Here is a 27,402-nt window from a genome sequence, read left to right as displayed (position 1 = left end):
TTACGATAGTGCCATTATTTTAACAATGCGTCATAATGTGATAGGTTTAGTCCATAAATAACGTGGTGGACTGAGTCTACCTAAGAATTTCTCTTAATTTAAAATGTAAAAAATAGAAACACAGCATACCAAATTAGGAGGAAAAGAATATTAAAATATATCCTCCGTCACAAAACAAACATTCACTTGTCACTTTTTTTGTCCCAAATACTTGCCTAAACTTCTAATAAATGACAATTTTTAAGATTGACGTTTCCATATTACCCTTATTCAAAGTCCACTATTTATTGTCGTTAGCTCAAAAAAGTAAAGTAGTCATACTAATTAATAAGGGTATAATAAAAAATAAAGATAGATTTGTAAAACAGAGAATATTAATTATGTTTTCTTAAACTGTGTGAAAATGATAAAATTAACAATTGTTTCGAGACGGAGGAAGTATATCATATTATAGTTTTACTCACCTGGTAAAAACCTTAAGAATAATTTCAGAGTCTAACAAACATTCACTTGTCACTTTTTTTGTCCCAAATACTTGCCTAAACTTCTAATAAATGACAATTTTTAAGATTGACGTTTCCATATTACCCTTATTCAAAGTCCACTATTTATTGTCGTTAGCTCAAAAAAGTAAAGTAGTCATACTAATTAATAAGGGTATAATAAAAAATAAAGATAGATTTGTAAAACAGAGAATATTAATTATGTTTTCTTAAACTGTGTGAAAATGATAAAATTAACAATTGTTTCGAGACGGAGGAAGTATATCATATTATAGTTTTACTCACCTGGTAAAAACCTTAAGAATAATTTCAGAGTCTGCCTACAAAGAGGAAAAAAAAGAAGGCAAAACCTAGTCTGAGGCCCTGATATTTTACCAGTTTTATTCAAGAAGCTCCTACCACAAACTTGTTCTCAATCATATCCCTCTACTTGCCCAATTTCGATTTGCATGCCCTTATATATTAGGACCGGAAGGAAAAAAAGATTTATAAGTAGAGGGGGACCGGAAGAAATAAAAGACATGAAAATAAAAATCAAGTAACTAGGGGGTTGGAAGAAAAGATTTTTGCTATAGGGGATTCCCGAACAAAAATGATAAAAGTACAGGGCCGAGGATGGGTTTAGCTAAAAAAAGAACAAAAAAATGAAAGAGCAGACAAATGCTTTCTCATCTTCTCTGCGGAGTAAAATTTCAGGAATATGCTCAAATATATATTTGTCTCAAAAAAAGCATGTTAATTTCCCAAAGGGATTAATCAGAATTTACATTAACTATCAATTACTAGCTCAATAATCATAATCTCAACTAGTTCTATCAAAAGAAAGGAGCCGCACCTTAGCCATGTATGACAATAGAACTTTATCTTAAAATGTTTCAAACAATATTTCAATTAGGAGATATTCTCACCTCGCATCCCGAAAGGAAAGAGAAATGCTGGAACTTTGTCCAAAGCTCAGCTTTGCATGTAATCTTCAGACCAAAACCAGAGAATAGCAAAGTTGTTGACCGATCATGACGAGACTTTGTCTATTTCCTTTAAGATTTCTTCTGACAGTTGCTCAGCTGGATATTCGATGCCAAAGCGTCCTGCAACCTCCAGGTTTGGGTTAATCAAGTACCTACCGGTATACAAAAAACTAACTCAGTTTGCTACAAAATATACATACTTTTTAAGAAAAACCAAGAAGAAAGGAGGAAAGTGATGCATGGAACATTACATATAATTGGAACTCTCAATAAGGTAATCATCTCCTTCATCTTCGACCTTCCTGAAAAAGACCCGGTACTCCTGTGCCATCTGCCTTACAGCACCAACAGGTCCTGTTAGTCCGATAATCCTTGAATCAAATTCTGCAGTCCCACAATGAAAGATTAGAGAGAGAAAATGTTAGCAAATTCAATTTTTGAAAATAAATTTAGCACATTCAGGCATTATTAATCTGAAAAGGCCGCTGACCTTTAAGATATTCACGAAGATGTGAAGGAGTATCACGCTGGGGATCAATGGTAACAAATACCGGAAAGACCTGGCGATTCTTTTCTTTCTCTTTATCGAAAGAATAATCATGTCAGGTATACTTCCAAAAAGGAGTAGAGTTGGAAAGGGTTCAAGTGAAAGCAGCAAACCTAAAATATCTATGGCCTTGGCCATGACTTGAACTTGGTCAGGGCAAATATCTGGGGAGAAAGTGTAGCCAAAGTACAACAGATGCCATTTCCCTAGAAAATCTTTCTCAGTGACTACCCGATTCTTTGTATCAATCAATGTGAACGGCCCACCAGTACCCTTGTCATCAACACCACGTTTGTTTCCTTCAGCTAAATCGATATATAAGACCAGTTACAAATTAGGACAAGAACAAAAGGTCAAGAATTATGACAATTAAATACAGATCCTAAGCATGCATATGGTGAAGTCCGGTTCATCTCAAAACACTTGATGTACATAAGAAAGACACAACACTAATCTTCCAGTTATTTAGTTAGCATCATGGACGGTAAATACATCTAAAAAATGAAGATATATGAAATTTAATTGAAAAATTAAGGGGATGGTGTTCATCCACAATTTCAATCACTACATATGTTTCTAACATCATTTCTTTTTATGTCCATACTTCTTTCACGGTTTCATCTTATAGTACTCAACTCAATTTAGCCTTATTCCGAAGTTAATTGGGGTCGGCTACATGGATTATCTTTCTCCTTTCCGTATGATTTCGGGCAACTACTTTAGAAAGACCAAGAGCTGCTGGATCATTTTGAACTACTTTTGTCCAGAATTGCTTAGGTTCTCCTCTCTCTTGCTTCCCTCAATCAGACTTATTTCTTCAACCTTTTTAACTATAGAATCAACTGATCTCCGGCTCACATAGAAAACTATCTTAATATATATTCTTGTAACTTCCCCTCAATAGAATTCATTCCTACTTTTTCCTGAATACATTCATTACTTATTTTATTCATTCTTGTATGACCGCATAACCATCATTCCAGCTACACTCATCTTAGATGCGTGTTTATACATCATAGCAGGTCGTATTGAGGCGGTAAAAGTTGCCTATCAAACTTCATAGAAATCTTACGGTCACATAGAACTCTTGCGGCACTCCTCCATTTAAACCATCTCGCTTTAATTCAATGACTAATATTCCTTTCATAATCACCATCTTCTTAAAGGATTGAGCCAAGAGATTTAAAGTGTGTGCATTGAGACAGTACATCTTTGCTCAACGTAACTCAACCTCCTCCTCTACTCCTATGTTCACTAAACCTGGAATGCATGTATTTTATTTTACTTCTACTTAACTTTTTTTTAACAATTAGTTCTACTTAGCTTAAACCCTTTTGATTCAAAAGTGCTCCTTCAAAGATCTAACTAGTTATTCACTCACTTTTGAGTCTAATCTATGAATACAGTATTGTCTGCAAGCATCATGCACAAAGGGGCCTCATCTTGTATATTTTGTCAATTCATTCATTATTAGGGTAAAGAGGTAGGAACTCAAAGCCGATCCTTGTGTAACCCAAGAGAAATGAGAAGTCCTTAAAATCACCTCCAGATGTACTAATTACCATTGCATCCATGTCCTTCAACACTTTTATATATGTGACTGACACTCTTTTACGCTCTAAGACACTACGTAAGACATCTCTAAGGACTCCATGATAAGCCTCATAAAAACAATATACAAATATTCTTCATCTATCTTTATCTGTGCAACAATCCTGTGGAGAGAAAGATGAGTTCTATGGTTGATCTACCATCAACATTTTTCTTTAACACTATTCCAGAAATTCATTATGCAAGCAAGTATACCTTCTACAAGGCCTATAAATAATTAACGGTAAGAAGATTTAAGACAAGTTCTATTACTCCCAAAGACCCCAACAAAGCGCCAAGAAGCTATTAAAGAGGGCAGAAGAACTCAATTTTGCTCTGTTTTAGATGAGCAGGTGGTTAACAATAATGCAGGTGGTTAACAATAATGCAGGTGGTCAATTTGCTACTGTAGAAATACATAAATATTGCAGGTGGTTGATAAACATTATACAGTACCGCTATAACCAACAAGAAGTTGACTAATAAAGCTACAGGCCTACAAACATAGACGTTGGTTGCTTGGAAAACAAAAATCTAAAGCCGCCCAAACTGTTTCCATCACATATATGCTCTAAGAGAACAAATAATACAATTCAAAAGGATGCTGCAAAAGATGTTCTATGCAAATCCAGATCCCAAACACACTGCTCTACATGTGACCAACCTTAAATCACAAAAGATATGCCTAATTCAAAGCATTGCGGATTACTCTGGGAATAACCATTTGTGAACTGAAACAATTGCTGAAAATGAACATTATGCAACCTTGGTAGAAAGTTGACTAAGCAACAAAGAAAAGATTCAATAACCAACAATGAATTTATAGAATGAGCTAGAAAATGACTTTCTAATCAACCTGTAATTCTTAAAATGCAAGATCAAATAGACAAGCGTACCATTTTGCAATCCTCGCCTCTGATCATTGTAATACACAAGCGACATAAATCCAGCAAACACAGCAATTGGCTGCAAAGTTAAAAAAAAAACAAATTATATCTTACCAATATGAACTACCTAAAGAAAAATCTAATGTATTAAACACGAAAAGGAAACATACAACGGTCCAAAAACGCAATTGAACACGAGGGGGCTGCGATTCGATATGTACAAGAGGATCATTTCTTGAACCTGTTGATTTCTTATAGCCATGAGATTGAATCCTGCTTGATGAAGCAGACCTATACCAGATTGCCCAACATAAATATTTCAAATTTCAGACATCAGAATAGCACATAGAAGACATGGATTAGTTCATAGCATTATGTAAATCAAAACAAAACAGACAAAGAAATTAAAAAGAAAATCATTAGGGTGAACCTGTGAAGTAGAGTTGAGCGGTGTATGGAGGAAAAGAAAAGAAACCGAATTGGATTCATTAGGTTATTTTATGGGTTTATCAAAACCCATTCTCTATCAGATCCATCAATTTCTTACTCTCCCCAAACTCTACATGTTTTGACTTCATGTTCAAGGGCGGTTCCCCCTTTCGGTGTTTTATTAAGGCCAAACCTATTTATATTGAAATTATATTAAAAAATATATATAAAGAGTTTAACTTGGTTTATGAAAAAAATATAAAACTCATCAATGATCAATTTGATACAGTAGTTTAGTGAGAGTTTAGAAAATTTAAGTGAAAAAAAGTCTTTTTATTTAGAAAATGGCCATCATTTTCTCAAAATGTGTTCTAAACTTCTAATACAATAAAAAAAAAAATCAAGTTTAAGTGTGTAAATGGTTATGATCTCATATATCGAACTGAAATAAAATGAAGTTGGTGTATAAATTTGATATTTTTAAAAGTTTATGATTAAATTAAAAAAGCATGTATGTTTTATGAATTCATATGATATTACCTCTTTAATTAATGTTAGGAAGGGTGACTCCGTTTTTGCACCTTTTAATATATTGTATCGAATAATTTGTGTTTATTGAAAAATAAATTTCAATTTAGTGTCACTCAATCCACGGAACCATTCTACAGATTGATGGTCATAGGATTCCTCACATGTGCAGGGAATCTATTAAAAAGAAAGTAATCCGCAGAATGGTTCGGCGGATTGCTTCCCTTATAGAGATGGAGAATCATCTCACACCTTCCTCCATATATCAAAAAAAATCTTGAAGTGTTATTAATTTCAGAGATTTTAGTCGGGCGTATTTTGTCAGAGTATTGTTAATTTTTTTCAAGGACAATCAGAGGTTAGTTCAATTAATTTGTTTAGTTATTATAGAAATTTATTAGATTAATTTATGAGAAAATGTTAAATTTATTAGAAATAAATGTTAGGCAACTGTAATTGTTATAAAAATATATTTGATTAATTTGGAATATAATTAACATTTTGTATATATAGGATTTAAGGTTTTTTTTTTTATTAGTAAAAGGCTAGCTTTTAAAACAGGGGGGGTAAGTTCTTTTCCTCTAAAGGTCTGAGACAAGGGGATCCTATGTCCCCCCTCATATTTGTCCTTTGTATGGACTATCTCTCTAAGAATTTATCCAGAGTCAGCAGTAGTTTCAATTATCATCATGGTTGCAGTACTCTTAAACTTAATCATCTCATCTTTGCTGATGATCTCCTTCTCTTCAGTTATGGTAATATAGATTCTGTCTCCTATCTCATTAATGAGTTAAACTCCTTTAAAGCTACTTCTGGCCTTCAAGTTAACACTAATAAAAGTCAGCTTTTCTGTTGCAATGTTGAGAGTAATATTAAGAATGATATGCTTAATCTGTTGAACTTTAAAGAAGGTAGTCTTTCTCTGAGATACCTAGGAATTCCTCTCATCTCTTCTAGACTTTCTAAAGTAGATTGTAAAGGCATTGTGGAGAAAATTACAAACAGAATCCATTGTTGGACTAGTAAAACTTTGTCTTATGCTGGTAGAATCCAACTTATTAATTCTGTCCTTATGAGCATGCATGTGTTCTGGGCTTCTATTCTGGTTCTCCCTAAAGGTGTTATTAAAGATATTCAGAAAGTCTGTTCTAGATTTCTTTGGTCTGGTAAGGAGGAGGGTAATTATAATGCTATGGTTGCTTGGAAGGAGATTTCTAAATTGAAAAGTGAGGGAGGCCTAGGGGTCAAGGACATTCACTTATGGAACAAAGCAGCAATCATTAAGCATATTTGGCATATCTATAACAACCCAGAGTCTATATGGGTTAAATGGATTAAAGCCAACAAATTGAAGAGGAAAAGCTTCTGGGGAGTAAATAATAATGATAAGTCAAGCTGGATTTGGAGAGGTATTTTAAACATAAAGCCTGATGCTAAAAAAGTCATTGATTATAATCTAGGGAATGGGAAGAACACTGAGTTTTGGAATGATCCTTGGATTCAGGGGTGTACTATAATGGAGAAATTTCCTAGAGTGAAAATGAGAGATACTGACATTCCTAGGTATGCCAATGTTGCTGACTTATGGAGGAACAACACCTGGGTTTTGCCTGACCCTACAGATGAAGACACTTTGGAAGCCTGGGAATTTATAAGGCAGAATTACAGCCTTAACAATGATGATGAGGACTGTATTAGCTGGAAAGTTATTCAGCATAACAAGTTTTCTATAAATAAGACTTGGGAGACCTTCAGAATCAAGCATGACTGCAATCCTTGTTTTAGAATTGTCTGGGGAAGAAACTCCATTCCTAGACATAATTTCATTCTGTGGCTAGCTATTAAGGGAAGACTGAAGACAAGAAACAAGCTGAAGAGTTGGGGAGTAACTGATGATAACTCCTGTGTGTTATGCACTAACAATGTGGAAACTACTGAGCATTGTTTGTATGAATGTGATTTTGCTTCAGAAATCTGGAGGAGAATGAAACCTGTGTGCAGAATTAATCAGAGAATTGATTCCTGGAGAAGGTTAATTAGTTGGTTCAGTAGAAAAGCCAAAGGGAAGAGTATCTTGGCCAACATCAGAAGAGTCATTCTTGCAGCAGTAACTTACTGTATCTGGAGGACAAGAAACATGAAGGTATTTCAGAATGAGAACTGTAATCCTTAGAATGTGGTGAAGAATATCAGGAGTATTCTGCTTGACAAGTTCAGCAGTTATAGCAACAGTAACACCTTTAACAGTATAATCAACAGCATTCAGCAATTGTAGTGCCTGAGTCTGTCTCTTGGTTTGGTTTGTAGTCTCCCCTGAGGCTTTTGTAACAGGGGTTTCTGCTTCCTGCTTTTTGTTTTGATTTTGTGCTGCAGGTCTTCCCCTGAGGCTTTTGTAACAGGGGGGATTTGCCTTTGTTCTGCTAGTGTCCCTGAGGCTTGTGTTTCAGAGATGTTTCTGCTTTTTGATGTCTTTAGTAGCTTAGTTGATCCCTGAGGCTTTTGTAACAGGGTCTTCTTTCTACTGTTTGGTTTTCCTGAGCCTGTTCTGGATTGCCTAGTTGTATTCTCGGTTGATTTTTATCAATAGAGCTTTTTGGTTGTTTCTTACCAAAAAAAAAAAAAGGCTAGCTTTTAAGAGAAATTTAAGAATTTTAATTAATTTATAAATATCAAATAAAATATTTAATACTATATTTATGAGAAAATGTTAAAATTATTAGAAACGAGTGTTAGGCAACTGTAATTGTTATAGAAATTTATTAGATTATTTACAATATGAATAAGTTTTTTATATTTAGAATTTGAGGGCTTTATTGTTAGTAAAATGCTAGTTTTTAAAAGAAATGTTAGAATTTCCACTAATTTAAAAATTGTAAATAAAATTATTTAAAACTATATTTATGAGAAAATGAAAAAAAATTTAGAAATGAAGGTCGGACAACTCTAATTGTTATAATTATTTGGTAACAATTTAAAATTATATAATATTTATAGAATAAAATGACATATAATTTGAAATGGTAGACTGTAATTTGCTAAAATCGTAAGAAGAATTTTTAAAAAAATTTCCAATTCTGTGAAAAATTCTATAAAATTGAGAATCGAATTGTATGAACAACATTGTTCTAGACGTCAACCAGTCGGACCAAGGCGAGGACGATGACAGTGATGAGGCCGAGAGCCGCGCTGGTAGCAAATAGTATTAATTGGAAAAGCATGCGCTCGCGACGGACGAACCATGGACGTTACAATATGAGGCTACAAATGGAGAGGACTCAACGATTTCAGGACTAGCTGTATCTCTTAATATTTTATTGTGCAACATTTTCATTAATTAAAAGATTTACATTACTTATCACGGTTATTTTTTATTTATAAGAACATTGTGAATATTGCGTGTAAATTTAAATATATTAATTGCTTTCATAGTATTTGTAAAATCATTCTGCGAAAATAACTATTTTAAAACAGAAAAAATACTTTTATAACATGCAAATTTGTATTAATTAAAAAATCAACATTATATATCATTGTTGTTTTTTGTTTATTAAAACACAAAAGATATTGCTTGAAAATTTAAATACATTTTTTTATTTATCATCCATGTCCTTCAACACTTTTGATATTGTTTCGACTAATAGTAGGAGCGTTTTAATATTTATGCATTACGAGACCAGATGTTGTGTTCATTGTAAAAAAATAGCACAATTTATGCATGCACCTATGACCGATCATTGGTGAGCTATCAAACTGATCTTGCGTTATCTAAAAGGGACAAGTACACGTGGGTTATTTTATCCAGTCTTCTTGTTCAAAAAACTCCGCTTACTGTGAATGTGGTGGAGACATTGATGATAGATGATCAACGACGCGTTGCAATTTACATGGGCAATAATTTAATACTTTGGGGATCTAAAAAGCAAAGAACAGTGTCACAATCTTCTACCGAAGCCGAATACCGTGCCATCACTCATACTGTCCAAGAATTGCAATGGCTATACTCTTTTACTTAAGGAGCTGCATGCATGTTTCTGTACCAACACCAGTTCTTTGGTGTGACAACTGACAACTACAATGCCTATCTTTCATTCCCGCTCGAAACACCTCTAAGTACTCGACATTAATTTTGTTAGAGAAAAGATGGCAAATCAAGAACTTGATGTTCGGCATATATTTCTAGCAAAGACCAGATAGCAGATTGTCTCACAATGCAAAGTCTATTTCCAAAGAGCATTTTCTTTGTCAAAAAAACAAGTTGCGCGTTCTTGACAGACCGATACAACTTGCGGGAGGATGATAAGGTTGTTAAGTTGATATAAATTGTTAAGTTGATACACTGCTTAACTTGTATAGCTATCGATGACGTTGTATGGTTGTCCATCACGCAACAAATTCTCATGTAACCAGCTCTCTATATAAGTCTTACGTACAGCAATACAAAAGTTCGAGTTTGGCATCCATTCACTTAACATTCCCAAGCAGTGCATGGATGTGTGTATTGCTACTCTTTTCGTGGCATGGCTTGTCCGATCAAAAAAACGTTTTCGTACGTACAGTTTGTTGAGTTTTTCTTTTCGTGCTGGACGGGATTTCAAAATCTTAATTATTACCATAAGATTACATAAACCTATGTTGCCTTTGGTACAATTATTGTTTTTGTAAAAAAAAAAAAATTGGAATAAATTGAAACATTAATAACATTTAGGGAAAAGGTGCAAAAATAACCCTCATGTATACCTCATGTATTTTATTGGCATTTCATGTATTTCGGATCTCAAATATGACCCTAACGTTGCGAAAAAGTATCAAAAAAACACAAAACATGGACGACATTAAACATAAATGTGTACGGCCTTAAATGGAAATGTTAACGGAAGGGTCATTTTTGACACTTTTTCAAGACGTTAGGGTCCTTTTTGAGATCCGAAATATATGAGGTGTCAACATGAGACACGGGCTATACATTAGGGTCATTTTTACACCTTTTCCCTAACATTTATATACTAGAGTGTCTTGATTTGTTTATATATTAATATAGGACAGCCGAAGAGATCTAGATCCACCAAGAACTGGGCATAGCTAGAAGATTATGAAAATAATTACTTATGTGACCTGGGCATATTTTTTGTCAACTTCAAGCTCCTCTACTGGCTGAGAAAGTAAATGCATGGTCTTCATTTTTTGAATTGCATCCGCTGGATTAAGACTTTTAGGGCATGTTGCTGTGCAGTTCTTGATTATTCTGCACCTATACAATTTTTTTTCATCCTCCGTCAATGCTTGGATCCTTTCGTCCTTAAATTCGTCACGGCTGCAATCAACAAAATAAATCTTTCTACCGAATTTACAAAAAATAAATAAAAAAATTTGTATTGTCAAATGGAGTTATTTTAATTTTACCTATCGGAAATCCATCGATAAGCATGGAGCAAAGCCGCAGGTCCAAGGAATTCCTCAGGATTCCACCAATAAGAAGGGCATGAAGTAGTACAACATGCACACAAAATACACTCATATAGCCCATCTAGCTTTTTTCTGTCTGCTGCTGATTGTCTATATTCCTTGCCATCTTCAGGTTTTGCCTTTGTTTTTAACCATGGCTCTATCGATCTTTTTATCAAATTCTCATCAGTAATTACAATAGAATAAATAAAATAAATTAAAACATACACAATTTGGAAAATGTAGTCTAATTAAAAAAAACTAAACAGCTTGATATAATAATTTTAGATTTTATGCCAATTATATCTAAATAACCAATAAATATAGCAATTCTAATCAATAGAAAAATGAAGACATTATTTTCTAAATTGTTTTTATGATAAAATAACCCATATGAATATTTCTAATAATAATTTTTTTAAGAATAACATTAATTTGTTTATAAAACTGATTAATGGTTAATTTTTTAAAAATATTTTTGTAAATTTTCCAACTTTAAAATAATCTCATAACAAAAAATTAAAAAACTAAAATATAACTTCAAACTCTTCATCTTCTTTTTGTTGTTTAGATATAATTAAGGCTTAATCATCAAAAATTACCTAAACTTTTTAATTTTTTTTTCGTTTATGGCCACAACTTTGAAAATCTTCAATTTTAGCCAATTTTCATGTTGAGTTTCAATTATAACCATTTGTCCAAATTAAAGTGGAGAAAAGTTTAAACATGCTCTTCATATTATTCTAATTTATTGTTTTACTGTCAAAAATTGCAAATATGAAGTGTACATTGCATTTTTTTCAACTCAAATTTGAACAAATGACTATAATTGAAACTGAAAATTAAAACATTGGCTAAAATAAAGATTTTGAAAGTTGTAGCAATAGACAAAAAAAATTAAAAAGTTGGGGTAATTTTTATGGTTAAGCCTATAATTAATACAAATTACAAGATTGTTTAATTTTTATTCAAAATAAATTAATTTAGTTCATTTGTATTTATCAATTTTATTTTAGTTCCAATATATTAAATTTATGACAAAAAAGGATAAAGAATATAACCTGTATTGATTGTAGAAATTGGTGAGATCAACAACAAGATCTTTAATGACAAACATGTGAGGCAGAGGAGTGATGATAGTCGGCTTGGAAGTGTCGGCATCAATGGGTTTAAGGCAGGCGACGGTATTAGTCCCATCGATGTTCATCGAGCATGATCCGCATATTCCTTCTCTGCATGATCTTCTATAGCTCAAGCTCGAATCATCCTCTGCTTTTATTTTCTGTAATGCATCCAAAACCTACACCCAATAACAACATTTTCAATTATTATCGACGTCAATTACAGGATGAGGCGATGAGCTATATATGGTTTTTCTTAAGAGCTGATTAAGAACATTAATTGAGGATTAGGTTAATTAGTATCAAATTATATCATCGTCAGACTGCAAAGTTTCAAGTTTCGATACCTGATAACAGAGATTATATAGTATATAATAGACCTAATGGTAAAAAAAACCCAAACCTTTACGACTTGTTGCAATTATATCCAAACCTTTTAATTTTTGCAATAATATCCAAATTGTATTTTTTTGTTGCAATAATATCCAAATTGCATTTTTTGTAGCAATAATAGTCCAATTGATGGCTAAACTTGTTGTTTTTAATTAAGATATTAGGCTATTATTATGTTTTGATGAATAATAATATAGTAAAAGTCCAAAAAAAATGGCAAAAAACTCAAAAAAATTCACATAAAAAGTGCAATTTGGATATTATTGCAACAAAATAATGCAATTTGGATATTATTGCAAAAATTAAAAGGTTTGGATATAATTGCAACAAGTCGTAAAGATTTGGATTTTTTTTGCCATTAAGCCTATATAATACTGATCATGAGATGATATAGAAGCTATGTAACAGCATGAACTCAATTTGTCCAAATTAACTTTTCAAGCCCAATCCATCGGAAAAAACTTGTTACATTACGACAAATCACATATATGAACATTTTTCAAATAAATAAATAAATTATATGAACTGTTTCAAATAAAATAAATAAATTTGAAATATGAGTACGGTTGAAACTAAAAAATTGACTAAATGAAATAAAATTGACAATTTTAAGAGTTTGAATACAAACAAAAATAATCAAAAACCGTGAGATAATTTTGAATGGTTACACCTGTTTTAAACTATATTTACTAGTAAAACAATACATCTATTTCCAAAAAAAATTATATTCATAACAGGAATTATGATTCTGATATTAAATTCAAACATAGAGAAAACAAAAGTAAGCACAATCCAGACATTTAACCCTCAAATCTCACATGAAAATGAAAAACTATACAAAAAAAATATTAGAGTAAGTTTGATTACGTACCATAGGACCGCATTTGGAGAGGTCGATGAAATAAGACTGGAGAAAAGGTTTGTCGTTGGGCTTATCAGGGCTCCATCTATAAACCCTAAACTCCTTAATCAGCTTCTTGATATTTTGTTTGACAGTGGCATATGCTTCAACAGATTCTTGAGCATGTTGTTGTCCGACCGGATGGTCTTCTAGTATCGGAAAATTCCGACTCTTCGGATCTTGTTTCGCTCGTAATCGGCCGACTACTTTGTCGTAGCCACGGTGTAACCAGCTGCTACTGCTGCTGCTTCTCTTCCACATTTTTCTGATTCTGATTCTCGCGAAGACGCAAACTATCTAGGTAAAACAGACCGAACATGGTGATCTAGGTAAGTAAGACTTGTTGATGATGATGATGATGATTCGAAGGTTTAGTTGCGTGGGTAGAGACACGTGGTCGCGTTCTTGAAACGTGTTGGTGATTTGAAGTGCATGAATTAGACCTTTATATTTTTTTCTAAGTGTAAGATAAAAAAGGTTGGATTCGAAAGATGATGATATTTTTTGTTTTAATCGGGGGGCATTAACCATAACAGAACATTATGTAAAAAGAAAAAATATTAAATCTTAGTTTTTAAATAACAATTTTTTTAAATAAATAAAATTAAATATATATATATAGTAAATATAAATTAAAAAATCATAAAAATGATTTATTAGTAAAAAGAATTATTATTTTTTTATAATAATTTATATATAAATTTATAACTCATGAAGATGTTAAATGAATAATCTATGATAATTAAAATAAATAAAATTCTCTAAGAATAATAATGTTAAAGAAGTTAAAAGTTATTATCGCTTCAGAACTATTGCATCTGCTGCATAGTCGTAGAAAACAGGCTTTCATGATCAAACTTGATTTCACAATAGCTTTTGATTCGATTTCTTGGGAGTTTATTCTTAAGATGATGGCTCATATGAATTTTGATAACTCTTGGTCGAATTGGATATTTTTTTGCTTTAACTCTTCTCAGCTTTCTGTTCTTGTTAATGGGTGTCCTTCAGAAAACAATTTCATGGGTAAGGGTGTTAGGTAAGGCGATCCATTATCTCCTATGCTTTTTGTTATAGCGGTAGAAGGTCTGCGAGCTATTTTTTCAAGTGCTATTTCTAAAGGGTTAATTAATGGCATTTCGGTAGATGGTTATGACGCTCCGGTTTCTATCCTGCAATTCGCAAATGATACTCTCCTCTTTGTTCCTAACGACCTTGAGCAGATTAAGAATCTTTTGCGCATTCTTCGTTGCTTCGAGTTGGTTTCGGGTCTTCAAATCAACTTTCAAAAGTCCTCTTTAATCGGTATTAATGTGGATTCTTATTCGATGAAGTCGACATCTGCAATTTTAAGTTGCAAAATTGAATCTCTTCCTATTACTTATTTGGGTCTTCCTCTATCTCTGAAAAAAGTTCAGGCGAAGTCTTGGGATCCGGTTAATCATAACTTTTCAAATCGGCTTTCAACTTGGCGAGGTAATCTCCTTTCTCCTGCGGGTAGACTTGTCTTGATTAAGTCAATTCTTAGTAGTTTGCCTATTTACTACATGTGTTCGCTTAAGATACCTCAATTTTTTGTTCAAAATTTAGAAAGAATTATGTGTCGTTTTCTTTAGAGAGGTAATGCAGATGAGAATTATTTCAGTAAGGTGTCATGGTCAGGGGCGGATCTACTCACAGGCTTGGGTAGGCTTCAGCCAGGGCTGACTCTGAAAATTCTAGTTTAGAGGTAGTCCGGTGGAACAACGGTTGAGTGTTGCTGTACTGCTTTGTACAGTAGTTCTGCATTTCAGCCCTAGCTGAAATGAAGAAGATGATTCTTTTTTTTTTTATGTTTAAAGGGACCGAACTGCTTGTCGTTCGGTCTTTTTTATTTTAAATTTTGAAGGGCTTGGCCCTTCATTAACCAACATTACAAATGGTTTTTGGCCCCACATGTAACAATTGGACTGTTTCTCAAACACATCATTCATGTTTGCTTCTATTTATTTAGCATAATTTTCCAACAACTTTTTTAATTTGTTAGTCATTATTATTTTATTTTTTTTATTTTTTTTTCAAATAAAATTGGATAAATAAATTACCAAAAATTAATCAAAATAATTAATATATAATTATAGTATTTTTTCTATATATAATATTTAAAAATTTAATATTCATATGCGTTTAGCCCGGGCTGGAAAAAAATTCTGGATCCGCCACTAGTCATGGTCGGTGGTCTGTTTGCCTTATTCTGATGGTGGTTTGAATATTACTCCATTTAAGTTGAAAAACACTTTTCTTCTTAAATGGTTATGGAAACTCATGAATGAGAATTCCTGCTCCCTTTGGTTTTCGGTAGTTTCAAACAGCCTGGGTATATCATTTTGGTTCGATCTTTTATCCGGCAATCGTATTCGATTATCTCATATTTGACGGGGTATTATGTCAGAGTGTACTGTTAACCCAGCTGTTTGGGATGTTTTTATGTCTCATATTTCATTTAATATTCGGAACGGTACCACTACTAGATTTTGGTTAGACAATTGGTTGGATTTGTCTTCTTTTCAGAGTCAATATGGTCCACTATTCAATCTTTGTAGAAACATCAACTTGCTTGTCTCTGATGCTTTTGACTTTCAACGCCAAATGTTTAGCACCTTAATATGGAATCGTCATTTACGTGTTGGTGAGTCAGCAGACCTTCAGCGCCTTCAACAAATCATAGCAAATGTACGGTTGACTGCTGCTCTGGACTGTGCAGTTTGGATGGGTTGCAAAGTTTACACCTCCATTTCAATGCCTCGTCTGCTAAGGGGTAATTCGGCTAGCTCAGATGGGTTGGGTGTAGGGAGTGAATTTATTCGTATTATTTGGGCTACAAAGCTTCCTTCCCGGATTCAGTTTTTTCATTAGCTTCTAGCAAGAGATAGAATATCTTCAAATGCTAACTTGGCTAGAAGGGGTATTATTTTACAAAAAACAATGGTTGTTTATTATGTTTAGAGGAGGAAACATCAATCCATATTTTGATTCATTGTCACTTTGCTTGAAGTACTTGGATGCATGTTATTGGATTGAGTAATAACATCGTGATTTTTCCGTATTCGTTTGTAAGATTTCTTCAGGCAATGGTCGGGTCTTTGCAAGAAAAAATACAAGTCTCTTTGGAATTTGATTTGGTTCTTCATTAATTGGTCTGTTTGGAAAGCGAGAAATAAACGGGTCTTCAAGTTCAAGACAACAAATATTGATAGAATTATTTTTGATAGCATAAGTTTGGCGGTCTTATTTTACAAATCCTTTCATCCTAACTTCCCTTTTTCTAATATAGACGTCTTTAGAAATTTGGATTTCTTTTGCATCCAATTCTAATTTTATTAGTTTTTTTGCCATTCACATATTGTGAATGAGCTAATACAAGTATCTTTTATCAAAAAAAAGTTTAAATGAGAGATATTATATGTAGTTCATTTAAATTTAAAAGTTATAAAATATCTATTAATAATAATTTTAGCATAAAAATAAATAAATAGATAGTTTATTTAACTTGAAAACTCATGAGAATACATGAAACATATTATAGGTAGTTTATTTAGAGTGTAATATTAAGAAAATTATCTATGAATATAATAATTTTTATTATAAAAAATAAATACATAGATGGTTTGTTCATCTTGAAAACTTGTAAGAATACATGAAAAATATAATAGATAGTTTATTTAAATTGAAAACTTAAAAGAATTATTTATTAATAATAATTATAAAAAGTAAATAAATAGATGGTCTATTTAATTTGAAAGTTCATAAAAATTCTCTTTCGATCCTCTCAATTATGTAAATATATAGATGCTAAAAAAAGTCAAAAAGAAAATGGTACAAATAATGCAGTAAGAAGCACTAAGAAAGAGATAGATTTTATTGAACTCTTGCAGACTTGTATACAGCCTAGAGTATAAAGTTGCTAAAATTTAAAATTGAAGGCTGTTAAGACACAACATAAATAGCAATCAAAGATGTATACAAATTACATTTGAAAAAATTGAGAATGAAATTTTATTGTTGTCATTTATACTGCTTTATATCCCCTCAAGATGAATGAGAAGAATAAAGTCCAATCTTGTTCTTGAATAAATGATGTTGAGATATGGAAAGATATTTAGTTATCAGCCACCAGCTGATAAGCTACAGAAACATGAGCAACCCAAAGAAGACCATTTTGGAATTGATCTCGAATAAAATGAAAGTCGATGGCAAAAAAAGCTTTATAAAGTTGCTCCAACATTGCCACAATAACAAGGCAAGCTGGTAACGTGACATGTAATTCAAATAAAAGAGAACTGTAATATCCCGTATATTTCTAACGCTTTTCGTCTTATTTTGATTTTCTCTGAATTGTTTTTAGATAGGATTACCATTTGGGAGAAATCTGAGGTTTTATATTTGAATATCCTAAGAGTTTCAGTTGAGTTCCATAATAGTATATGGTGGTTTATAACAGGTTTTTTTTATGAATTTCATAACTGTCATGCATGGGGCCTACAAAAATTATTTATTTGTAAAAAATTCTCAAATTAATCCATTGTGATCCAAATGTATTTTAATAAGCTCCCCCCGATATTTAATTTTTCGATTTGTATTTAAATAGTATTTTTCATAGCCCCGATTACCCAAATCATGATGAACCAAGTTCGATTTAAGTTGTATTGTTTCTTACAATTCTGATATGTTTTTCAACTACATTTTATGAAATAAAAATCATAAAACTGAAGAGGGCGTTGTTAACTTCGATTTGACATAAAGATTGTCGAATTATGATGTCAGAATAAAAAGATATAAGCTCTGAAGTTTGTTGTATTAAAATTGTTATTTTATTATAATTATCCAAAAAATATTTTTAAAAAATTTCTTATGATTCCATATTTTTATGGGCTTCTCAATTATTTAAATTCTCCATTTGAATTTAAATATCACTCCTTATAATCTCGGTCATCTGAATCGTTACGCGTAACTTAATTTAAAAGTTACAAATTTCAAGATATTACATACTCTTTCTTTAATTTGTGTCGTTTTGATACCATAACTTTTATATTTTGTATAAGATCAGTTTTTTAATAAATTCCGGCAATTTTTAATGACGTGGCAACCGGGGCAAGAATGTTACTTTTAATTTCTTCAACATCATATCGATACATCAGATAATGTTGTTTCAAAAAATTCAGTTGCTCCGGTTGGCACGTCATAAAAAATGTGAAAGAAATTAAAACAACATTCTTATTATGGTTTCCACGTTAAAAATGGCCATGAATTTGTAAAAAGATCACTAGTCGGAAACAAAATATATAAGTTGTGGTACCAAAACGATATAAATTAAAGAAACGATACCATTTTGATATAAGGTACAAAATTTTGGTACCATTTTGGCTAATAGCCCGTCCAAGACATCTTTCAAAAAATTATGCAAACCCCACTTTAAGATTTCTATAATGTACAATTTTAATTTATTTAGTTTTTAAATAATTAAAATTCATCAAATTTCTTTACTTCTACTATTTTCAATTAATAATTTTTATTTGAAAAGAAATAGAACAAAATAAAGAAATTACAACCATCGAACCACCAAATGTTTGTCAATGTCCGCAATTTATAAATCAGCAATAAAAATAATTATACATAATTAAAGATCAAATTAAAGCAAAATTCAATTGAAAGATTACATTTTAATTTGGTCTTTTTTCTTTTCTTTTTCTGTGTAAATTATTTTTTCTGCGGTTGATGTGTATGAACATTAACTAACTTTTAATTTTATTTTTTTATGTATGCTTCGACCTAATGATACAAATTATTCTAGACAGAAACAAGTGATGAGCCACAAAAGTAAGGAAGATCCCTATAAATCCGACGGTCCAAATTAATGAAGTATGCATATAAACAAACATATTTTATGTTAATTGAAAAGGATATTAGAGGACCCATCAATCAACATTTTTGTAGTTGGCTGAGATAACGCCCCTACGTATATACAGTTAACAATGTTCTCTAATTTTACAGGTGGAAGTAACTTAAATCAGACATAATTAGGTAATTGATTTGAGATTTATTAATAATTATTTTCACGTGGATGTATTTATTTGGCTGAATATATCCTTTATTTATTTAATTATAACAGAGCAAAAAAATTAAACTTATAACACTTTAGATTTAAATAAAAAATTAATAGCAAATTAAATCATAAATTTTACCCTGATTTGCAATTATAAAACGAATTTTAAAACTTGATAATATCAATAATCAACTTTTATTTTTTGGCAAATTGGTACACCGATCTAAAAAATACCAATAGTGTAATGTACCACCACGTATCGTTGTATAATTGATCGGTGTATCAATTTGCCAAAAAATGAAAGTTGGTTACTGACATTATCAAATTTTAAAGTTCGTGTTATAATTGCAAATTAGAATAAAGTTCGTAATTTAATTTGTAATTAACCCTTAAATAAATGGTTAAAGTATTCCTTTAATTATAGATATATAATAGAAATAATCTAGAAAAAAAAAAAAACGATCCATTCTATTTAATTATGCTTAGGCTTGGACTACGTGATAATTCGGGTCTTGAGGGTTAGGGTTTGATTTATGTTGGGGAAAAACAGACCATAAGTACAAAATGAGAAGCTGAAAAATACAAGACTACATATAAAACATGTATAAAATGATGAAGACATGGTAGTAATTAAATAGGCCAAGTTGTATGAATAATTTTTATTTAAACAACATTTATAGCATGATGATTAAGTATTCCTTTTGAATAATCATTATTTAAATAAAGTTTGCTTTAGACAAAAAAAATGTTTGCTAATTTAAGTTTTAGATTTATGGTTGCAGCCAATTTAGCTAGGATGTTGTTGAACCGATCAATCTATTCTCAAATAGTTATTTTTTTAGTCTTTATTTAAAAAACATTTTTTTAAGATATATAATTAAATTAAAAAACACATGAACTTTTATGTTTATTCATTATTTAAAGCTTATTTCACTAAAACATCACAAAATTTAGTGTCCTTTTTTAGTTTTAGCAATTTTGGACATGATCTTTCATATTTTTTATAATTAAAATACTGATTAAATTTTTTACTGCAAGTTCCTTATGTGGACATCAAAGCATGCCACATAAAAACGGTCATCGCCAGCTAAGTTTTCTACATGTGTCATAATACTTTCATTTTTTTTATTAGTCTCTTCGTCCATTTGTGTTATCAACTGAGTCAAATGATTAAATTAAATTTGAAGTCTCAATTTAAACATGTTTTTCAAAAATTGGTCCTTAACGACCACCGTTGATAACTATTGTTTAGACAATTCCTTCCTTACCCTATAAGAGAAATCAATGGACGGCATGCCACCGTTTTTAATCACAGAAACATCTTCATCATCCACCTTGAAATCATGATTTTCTGCCAGAGAGTCCTTCTCACGATTAGATTATTCCACTTTATCTCTGAAAGACATGGTTATCATAGTGGTATTATCTCCTTCCCCATCTTTAAACTTAATCTTCTTCGTTGATCTATCGTCATCAATTGGCTCGCGATTCTTTAATTAAAGAGTCTCCCATTCAGAGGAGGAGAGAGAAAAAAATCAAACGATCCTATATTTCAATTTTTAGTTATATGAATTAAGTTATAAACATTTTAGTTTGAATTAAAGTTCTTCCAGATTTTAAACTCTATACCAAGTAAGTTCTTTCACTTTTCTGAATCCATGCTATATATAATACATCTTTATTTCTGATTCCTTTATTCCGACAATAACCGTACTCAAAATAACATTTAATCCAATTGAAATTCACAATTAAAATGTGAAAACATCACGAATTTGATAACAACGATGAATTTTTCCGTCGTCGATTCCGTCGTGGGCCGTTGCTATAGGTGTCGCCCAAAAACGCCTTAGGCGACGGACAATGGCGAACCCAGAAATATTTTATAAGATGGTCAAGATTATACCAAAAGTTTATAAGATGAACAAAATTGAAAAAATATAAAATTTAAGGTTATACTTCAAATTTTAAGGTAAAAAAACTATAGTATCAACTTATATATTAATATTTTTTTAAGATTTTAAATAATAAGGTTGTAAATTTCCCATCATGAACTTTTACTAGGTCCGCCCCTGGCGACGAACCTAACGAGAAAATCGCTGACGGATTGAATCAGTCGGCACTCCGTCGGAAACGATTTTCCTGACGGATTTTAGGGATTTAGCGACGGAAAAATTCGTCGTTAAACCCCTATTTTCTAGTAGTGAAATATTTGATACATATAATATTCTAATACTCATTAGTTATCAATTTGTTAATTTGTAATTTGAATTTTGAGATTGAATTTTAGTTTTAAGTTTGCGTGATAGGAATTTTTAGTGGGTGGTGGCGGTGTTGGTGGAGGAGGAGGAGGAGGAGGTGATGGTTGTTGTCCTTCTCCTTTATACCATTCAACAACCATACTTCCCTAATTTGGTAGCTTGCACATCTCATTATTCCCATCCCACAGCATATAACAATTAAAATATTTAAACTAATTTAAATATTGAATAAACATTGACAAGTGTATATTTTGTTCAACTTTAGTATTTTTATAAGGTCTCAACAGCTCCATTTTAAACCTTATGTATCCTTTATTTTCTTGAGTTCACACTCTAAATCAAAAATCTACAACTCTCACTTACTTTGACCACTATACCATCACCACCACCACAAACTAATCTCTCTGAGCTGCCCCACATCTGCATCTTTAGAGAGAGAAAGTACTGCAAGTAGAGAGAGAAACAGTGAAGAAAAAGTCTGTCTCTTTCCTTTTGTTTTGAAAACAAAACCCTAATTCAACTTCAACCCCATATTAGGCAAAAAAGGAACAACTTAACCTACTACAAACCATCAATTTCATGATCCGTGGGCTGTTTATTCTCTTTTATACGCATACCCTTTTGTCCAAAGACAAAGATAAAGCGTGGTGTTTGCAGATCAGAGCTTTAAAGACTACAAATTTCGGTACTTTTTTCTCTTTCTCTCTCTAGAAATATATTTTTTTTCTGCTTTGAATTGTTATATTATTATGACTATTATTACCTCATGCTTTGTTTTGTAGCCTTTTTATTTTGTTTGGCTTCTTAAATATGTCTGTTCTGTGTTGTGTTTGTAGTAAGTTGTAAGTAGTAAAGTAAGCAAAATCTCACTTTTTTCTGTCTCTCTCCATATCTCTGTCTATACTTTCTCACGTTTTGCTTTTTTTGTTCTTGTTTTTCTGGTTATGTTTTGCGTGTTTTTTCAAGAAAAATGGATTCTTGTAATAGTGGAAGCATGTCCTCAAGTGGCGGAGATGATGAGTATGATTCACGCGCCGAGTCTTCATTCTCAGCTTTCTTGAACCACACTCACAATAACACATTGGCCCATGTTGGCCCCATGCCTAACCCACCTCCGCAGCCGCCGCCACCAAACCACCACCAGCACTCCATGTTTGACCCTCTATCAAATTACTTCGACCCTTCTTCATCATCTTCATCTAGACCATCACCTCTCTCAAACGCTAATCCGCTTCTTAATCTTGACATGGTTTGGTCTAAAAACTTAAGATCTGACCCTAATTGCACTAATCTTGCCGGTTTTGTAGCCGCTTCTTCCTCACCAACCCAACCATTTTTCACCAACCAAACTCAAAATAGACCATCTTTTAACCCTCCCACTCAGATCCCTCATGGTCAAGAATCAGCTAATGCTACGAGACTAGAGCCAGGGTTAGGTGCAGCCGGAGGTTCAAATGATCATCAGCCTCGAAATAATAATCCAAAAAAAAGGTCTAGAGCTTCAAGGCGTGCACCAACTACAGTTCTGACGACAGACACCACTAATTTCCGAGCCATGGTTCAAGAATTTACTGGTATCCCTGCACCACCCTTCACGTCCTCACCTTTTCCAAGAACCAGGCTTGATATATTTGGCAATTCTTCTTCTGCTTTTAGATCATCAACTCCTACAGATTCCCCACAGTTACCTTCTTATCTTTTAAGACCATTTGCTCAGAAAATCCAACCGCCATTTCTCCCCACTGCCACCACCGCCGCCACCACCACCACCACTGCCATTACTGGCTCTACTTCTGAGTTAGGTTTTCTAAAATACCCACAAAATTTACTCAACATGCAGAATAATCCAATCCTCAATCTCCATTCTCTTCTTCAACCAACCACTAAATATCCACTTCAAGACTCATCACAACACCAACAATTAGATATTCCATCGAATGATTCTCAACTCAAAATGGGTCTTATGGAAGAGTTCGGTTTAAGCCACGGACATGTTCCCGGTCTACATAATATAGTGTCATCATCCGATACAGCATTGCGAAGAAATGATCAGAGTAACTGGGTATCAGACGGAGGAGTAGGGTCAAATGAAGGTGAGCTTTTAAGGTCCATCAATGGCGGAAATTACGTACACAATAGCAATAGTAACACACACGGCGTTGGTAATAATGGGAAACTGAACTACACGGCGGCTTCTTCTTCATCGGAGTTTCGTCATGGCGATAAAGGTGCGGCGGAAACGAATTTGGTGGGGAATAATTCAAGAAGTGAAGGTATGGTGGAATCGTGGATTTGTTCTTCAGATTAATTAGGAATATATTATATTATATATATACAAATTTATGATCAGAGAAGAGAATGAAGCATATTTTTCTGTCGTCTCTCAAATCTTAACCTTATGACATTTCAGTATAATTAGAATATTGTTCTTTATTTCTTTTTTTAATTATATATGTAAATAATAGTAGCTTATTTTATATACTTCACATTTCTCTACGATATTTTATCTTTATTTTGGTTCGCATAAGTATATGTCTGATCAATTTTATACACGGTCATAAACAGGATTCATGGTGAGTGTTTTTTAAAAAATTTCTTAATTAATATTTATTAAAAAATGATTATCTATATTGGATGTATATATATGGAGAAATTCGTTGGTGATTTACACGTATTTTGTGTTTTTTATGCTTAGATAAAAAAAGATATATATTTACATTATATATCTAAGTATTTTCTTTGATTTTTTAATAGAATTATATGATTAATTTTTTGAGTTTTTTTTAATTATTTTAATCAATGTATACAACATAAAAGTTTGAGTTCCTTCCTCGTACTATTACATTGTATAATCTTTTAAAAAAAAATATTTTTCATACATTCAAAGATTAGATGGAGTGAAAATCGTCGTGAAATCAATTTGGTGTATTTGGTGTATTTTGTCTTGTTTGCTTGCTTTATCATGTATACTCTAAATAAAAAAGGGGGAAATTCTTGCCCCTACTGTTTATATTGGAATATGAAGAAGTCCCCTCATGATACATTTATTTAAAATATTCCCTGAAAGTTTTGAAAACGATTCAAAATATCATCCTATTTCAAATGGTGTCGACGTTCATTACACATAGGGGGACAATTGTTCTATTTATAAACTTTGAGGGTATGTTAAAAATAAATATATCATGAGGGGCTTATTGATTCAAGAAAAACCATTGAGAGTGTTTTTATATTAAACCCTAAATCATAAATTTGAAACCACAAATTCTAGATTCTAAATTTTAAATCATAATTCCTAATTTATAAATTCTAAATCCTAAATTTAACTTCTAAATATTAAACCATAAATCATAGATTCTAAATCCTAAATTTTTAAACTTAAAAACTAAAAAATAAATTCTAAACTCTAAATTTTTAACTCTAAAGCCTAAATTTGAAACCCTAAAATCTAAAATCATAAATAATAAATCACAATTAAAAAAATACATTTCACTGAATATTAAACTATAAGAATATAAATAAATATTATATTATACAAATTCTTGAAAAGTTTTTTTTACCTAATCAAGTGATTATATAGTAGCAATTATTATCTAATTTAAAAAATGATTTTAAGCCATCAAGTGTTTTTTTTTTGTTAATCTTGATGGTATATTTATATTATATAGTGTAAGAATATTAAATAATTAATAATATATTATGTGATAATAAAAATACTATAATGATTCTTTCATAATCGTTAACTATTAAAGAATTTTATAAAAGTATAAATTAGTTCTTTAGGTAAAAATATTACTTATCATGTGTAAATTATTAAATATTTAAATTCTATTTTTTTTATATTTATTTTAAATTTTAAATTAAATATTTTACTTCTACTATTAATTAATTTAAGTATTCTATTTCTACTTAAATTTTTAAATGTTTTTGAAAAATATGTGCAAATGCGCTTCTTATTTTTATTTTATGAATAAATACATTCCCCGTGACATATTTATTTGAAATATATTTTCAAAGTTTTGAAAGGCTCAATTTTGCTTTTCTTGTGAAATAAAGAATTAACAAAGAGTGGTAGTTGTTATTTTGTTTAATTTCGAGGGCATGTTTTAGAAAAATTTGTCTTGAGGAGCTTATGTACATTTAATATAAACATTAGGAGCGCAATTGAACATTGTCTATAAAATAATAGTTTCGTTTAATACAGTATGTTTATGTTTGTTAATTAATCATGACTTATTAAATATTCTTTTCATGAAAGTATAGGAGTGATTGGCGGCGAGATTTGTGGAATCCATCGTTGGCCGCCGCAATCTAGTTCTTTAGGAATTCAATTATCTTGTTTATAATTGGCTTAATAGCAAAAAAACCAAATATTTACGACTTGTTGCAATTATATCCAAATTTTTTAATTTTTGCAATAATATCCAAATTGCATTATTTTGCTGCAATAATATTCAAATTGCACTTTTTATGTGAATGTTTAAATTTTTTTCCATTTTTTGGAACTTTTACTATATTATTATATACCAAAATATAATAATAGCCTAATATCTTAATTGAAAACAATAAGTTTAGCCATCAATTTAACTATTATTGCTACAAAAACTGCAAATGTTTTTGATTGGGGATCAAAACCATTCAGATCTATCGACTCTTGGTGGGACTATGATGACTTTGGGAATTTCATAGCAAAGAGCTGGAATTCGGTCTATGCTAACTCTCCTAATATGATCCAGAGATTCTGAGAGTTGCGGTAGCAATTTAAGGTTCGGGCAAATTATTAGGATTGCTCACCATATGTTGCTTTCAGAAATTATGATAACTAAACAAGTTGAACTTCATTTGAACATTCTTGATTATTTTTACATGGAAATAGATTATTTCAAATATTTAATAATTATTTTTTAATTAAATAAATTATCAAATAAAGTAAATTACTTCCAATAAATTACTTTTTTAATTATTAATTAAAAATTATTAAGATGATTATTAAAGTTAGAGTACTAAGTAAAATAAACGGCTAATTTAAATATTTAATAATTATTGTTCTAATTATTTTTTTAGCATATAGAATTCTAAATAAAATAAATTACTTTCAATAAATTACTATTTTAATTATTATTTAATATTTTCTATTTAAATTTTCTATAATTATTAGATTTGTATGTTAATCTATTAAAATAATCATCTAAAATATTAAATAAGATAAACTATTTCTAATTAACTATTATTTCAAATATTGTTTCATGATTTAACGAGTTACACTACGAGCCACGTGTGAAACACGTAAAGCGACACTAGTTTGAAAGAAGTTCAAATAAGTCATTCATTTTTTTTAAAAATAAAAAATAATTCAAATAAGTACTTTAAAGAGTTTCTATGAATTTTTCTCGAGTTGAAAGAGTCTAATTTGATTTTGAAAATGAAATTGAAGTCTAAAGGTGTGAGTTTGGATACAATTAACGCAACATCATAGTGAAATTAACAAAAAATTAGAAGGTGGATGGCTATTTTGATTATTAGACCTAGATTTTCCAATGCTTTTAATTTATTTCGACGTTGAAATACTAATTAGAATTGAAATCGGTTGTTGTATTAAGCTAGTTAGTTTTCAGATAAATTTGCTAATAATAGTGTGTGTATTATTAAGAGTTGTGCATTTGAACTTCATTTTTATATTTAAAAAATGGGTTAAATGCAAATTCATACACCAATTTGACCTAATTTGCAATTATAATATAAACTTTTAAACTTGGTAA

At 31.2% G+C, this 27,402-nt stretch overlaps 3 protein-coding genes across 3 annotated transcripts; 1 reads left to right on the top strand and 2 right to left on the bottom strand.

Annotated features, from left to right (window-relative positions):
- Positions 1 to 1,193: 1,193 nt before the first annotated feature.
- Positions 1,194 to 5,037, bottom strand: LOC126654666 (protein SCO1 homolog 2, mitochondrial). Its single transcript, XM_050348600.2, has 7 exons — positions 4,926 to 5,037; positions 4,666 to 4,786; positions 4,505 to 4,574; positions 2,132 to 2,323; positions 1,962 to 2,051; positions 1,723 to 1,855; positions 1,194 to 1,623 (listed from the first exon to the last, which is right to left on the bottom strand). The coding sequence occupies exons 1-7, from the start codon at positions 4,982 to 4,984 to the stop codon at positions 1,515 to 1,517; spliced, it is 774 nt and encodes a 257-aa protein (XP_050204557.1). The 5' UTR covers positions 4,985 to 5,037; the 3' UTR covers positions 1,194 to 1,514.
- A 5,811-nt stretch (positions 5,038 to 10,848) lies between these two features.
- LOC126656729 (succinate dehydrogenase [ubiquinone] iron-sulfur subunit 3, mitochondrial) lies at positions 10,849 to 13,584 on the bottom strand. The gene is made up of 3 exons (XM_050351332.2): positions 13,280 to 13,584; positions 11,956 to 12,194; positions 10,849 to 11,062 (listed from the first exon to the last, which is right to left on the bottom strand). Exons 1-3 carry the CDS (start codon positions 13,568 to 13,570, stop codon positions 10,849 to 10,851), a joined length of 744 nt encoding a protein of 247 aa, XP_050207289.2. The 5' UTR covers positions 13,571 to 13,584.
- An 8,354-nt stretch (positions 13,585 to 21,938) lies between these two features.
- Positions 21,939 to 24,142, top strand: LOC126657576 (uncharacterized). Its single transcript, XM_050352285.2, has 2 exons — positions 21,939 to 22,331; positions 22,613 to 24,142. Exon 2 carries the CDS (start codon positions 22,617 to 22,619, stop codon positions 23,952 to 23,954), a length of 1,338 nt encoding a protein of 445 aa, XP_050208242.1. The 5' UTR covers positions 21,939 to 22,331; positions 22,613 to 22,616; the 3' UTR covers positions 23,955 to 24,142.
- The last annotated feature ends 3,260 nt before the right edge of the window (positions 24,143 to 27,402 follow it).

This window comes from Mercurialis annua, linkage group LG7 (assembly GCF_937616625.2).
Source record: "Mercurialis annua linkage group LG7, ddMerAnnu1.2, whole genome shotgun sequence".
In the NCBI taxonomy this organism is placed as follows: Eukaryota; Viridiplantae; Streptophyta; class Magnoliopsida; order Malpighiales; family Euphorbiaceae; genus Mercurialis; species Mercurialis annua.
Note: the sequence above shows the minus strand (reverse complement) of the source record. Positions and strands in the feature narration are given on the sequence as shown.

Coding starts and splice junctions, on each gene's coding strand:
- LOC126654666 (XM_050348600.2), bottom strand. CDS start 4,984: ATGAATCCAATTCGGTTTCTTTTCTTTTCCTCCATACACCGCTCAACT. Junction 4,575..4,665: donor AATTGCGTTTTTGGACCGTT/GTATGTTTCCTT, acceptor TTAACTTTGCAG/CCAATTGCTGTGTTTGCTGG. Junction 2,052..2,131: donor CAAGGCCATAGATATTTTAG/GTTTGCTGCTTT, acceptor CTTTCGATAAAG/AGAAAGAAAAGAATCGCCAG.
- LOC126656729 (XM_050351332.2), bottom strand. CDS start 13,570: ATGTGGAAGAGAAGCAGCAGCAGTAGCAGCTGGTTACACCGTGGCTAC. Junction 12,195..13,279: donor TCTCCAAATGCGGTCCTATG/GTACGTAATCAA, acceptor TATTGGGTGTAG/GTTTTGGATGCATTACAGAA. Junction 11,063..11,955: donor AATTTCTACAATCAATACAG/GTTATATTCTTT, acceptor TTTGATAAAAAG/ATCGATAGAGCCATGGTTAA.
- LOC126657576 (XM_050352285.2), top strand. CDS start 22,617: ATGGATTCTTGTAATAGTGGAAGCATGTCCTCAAGTGGCGGAGATGAT.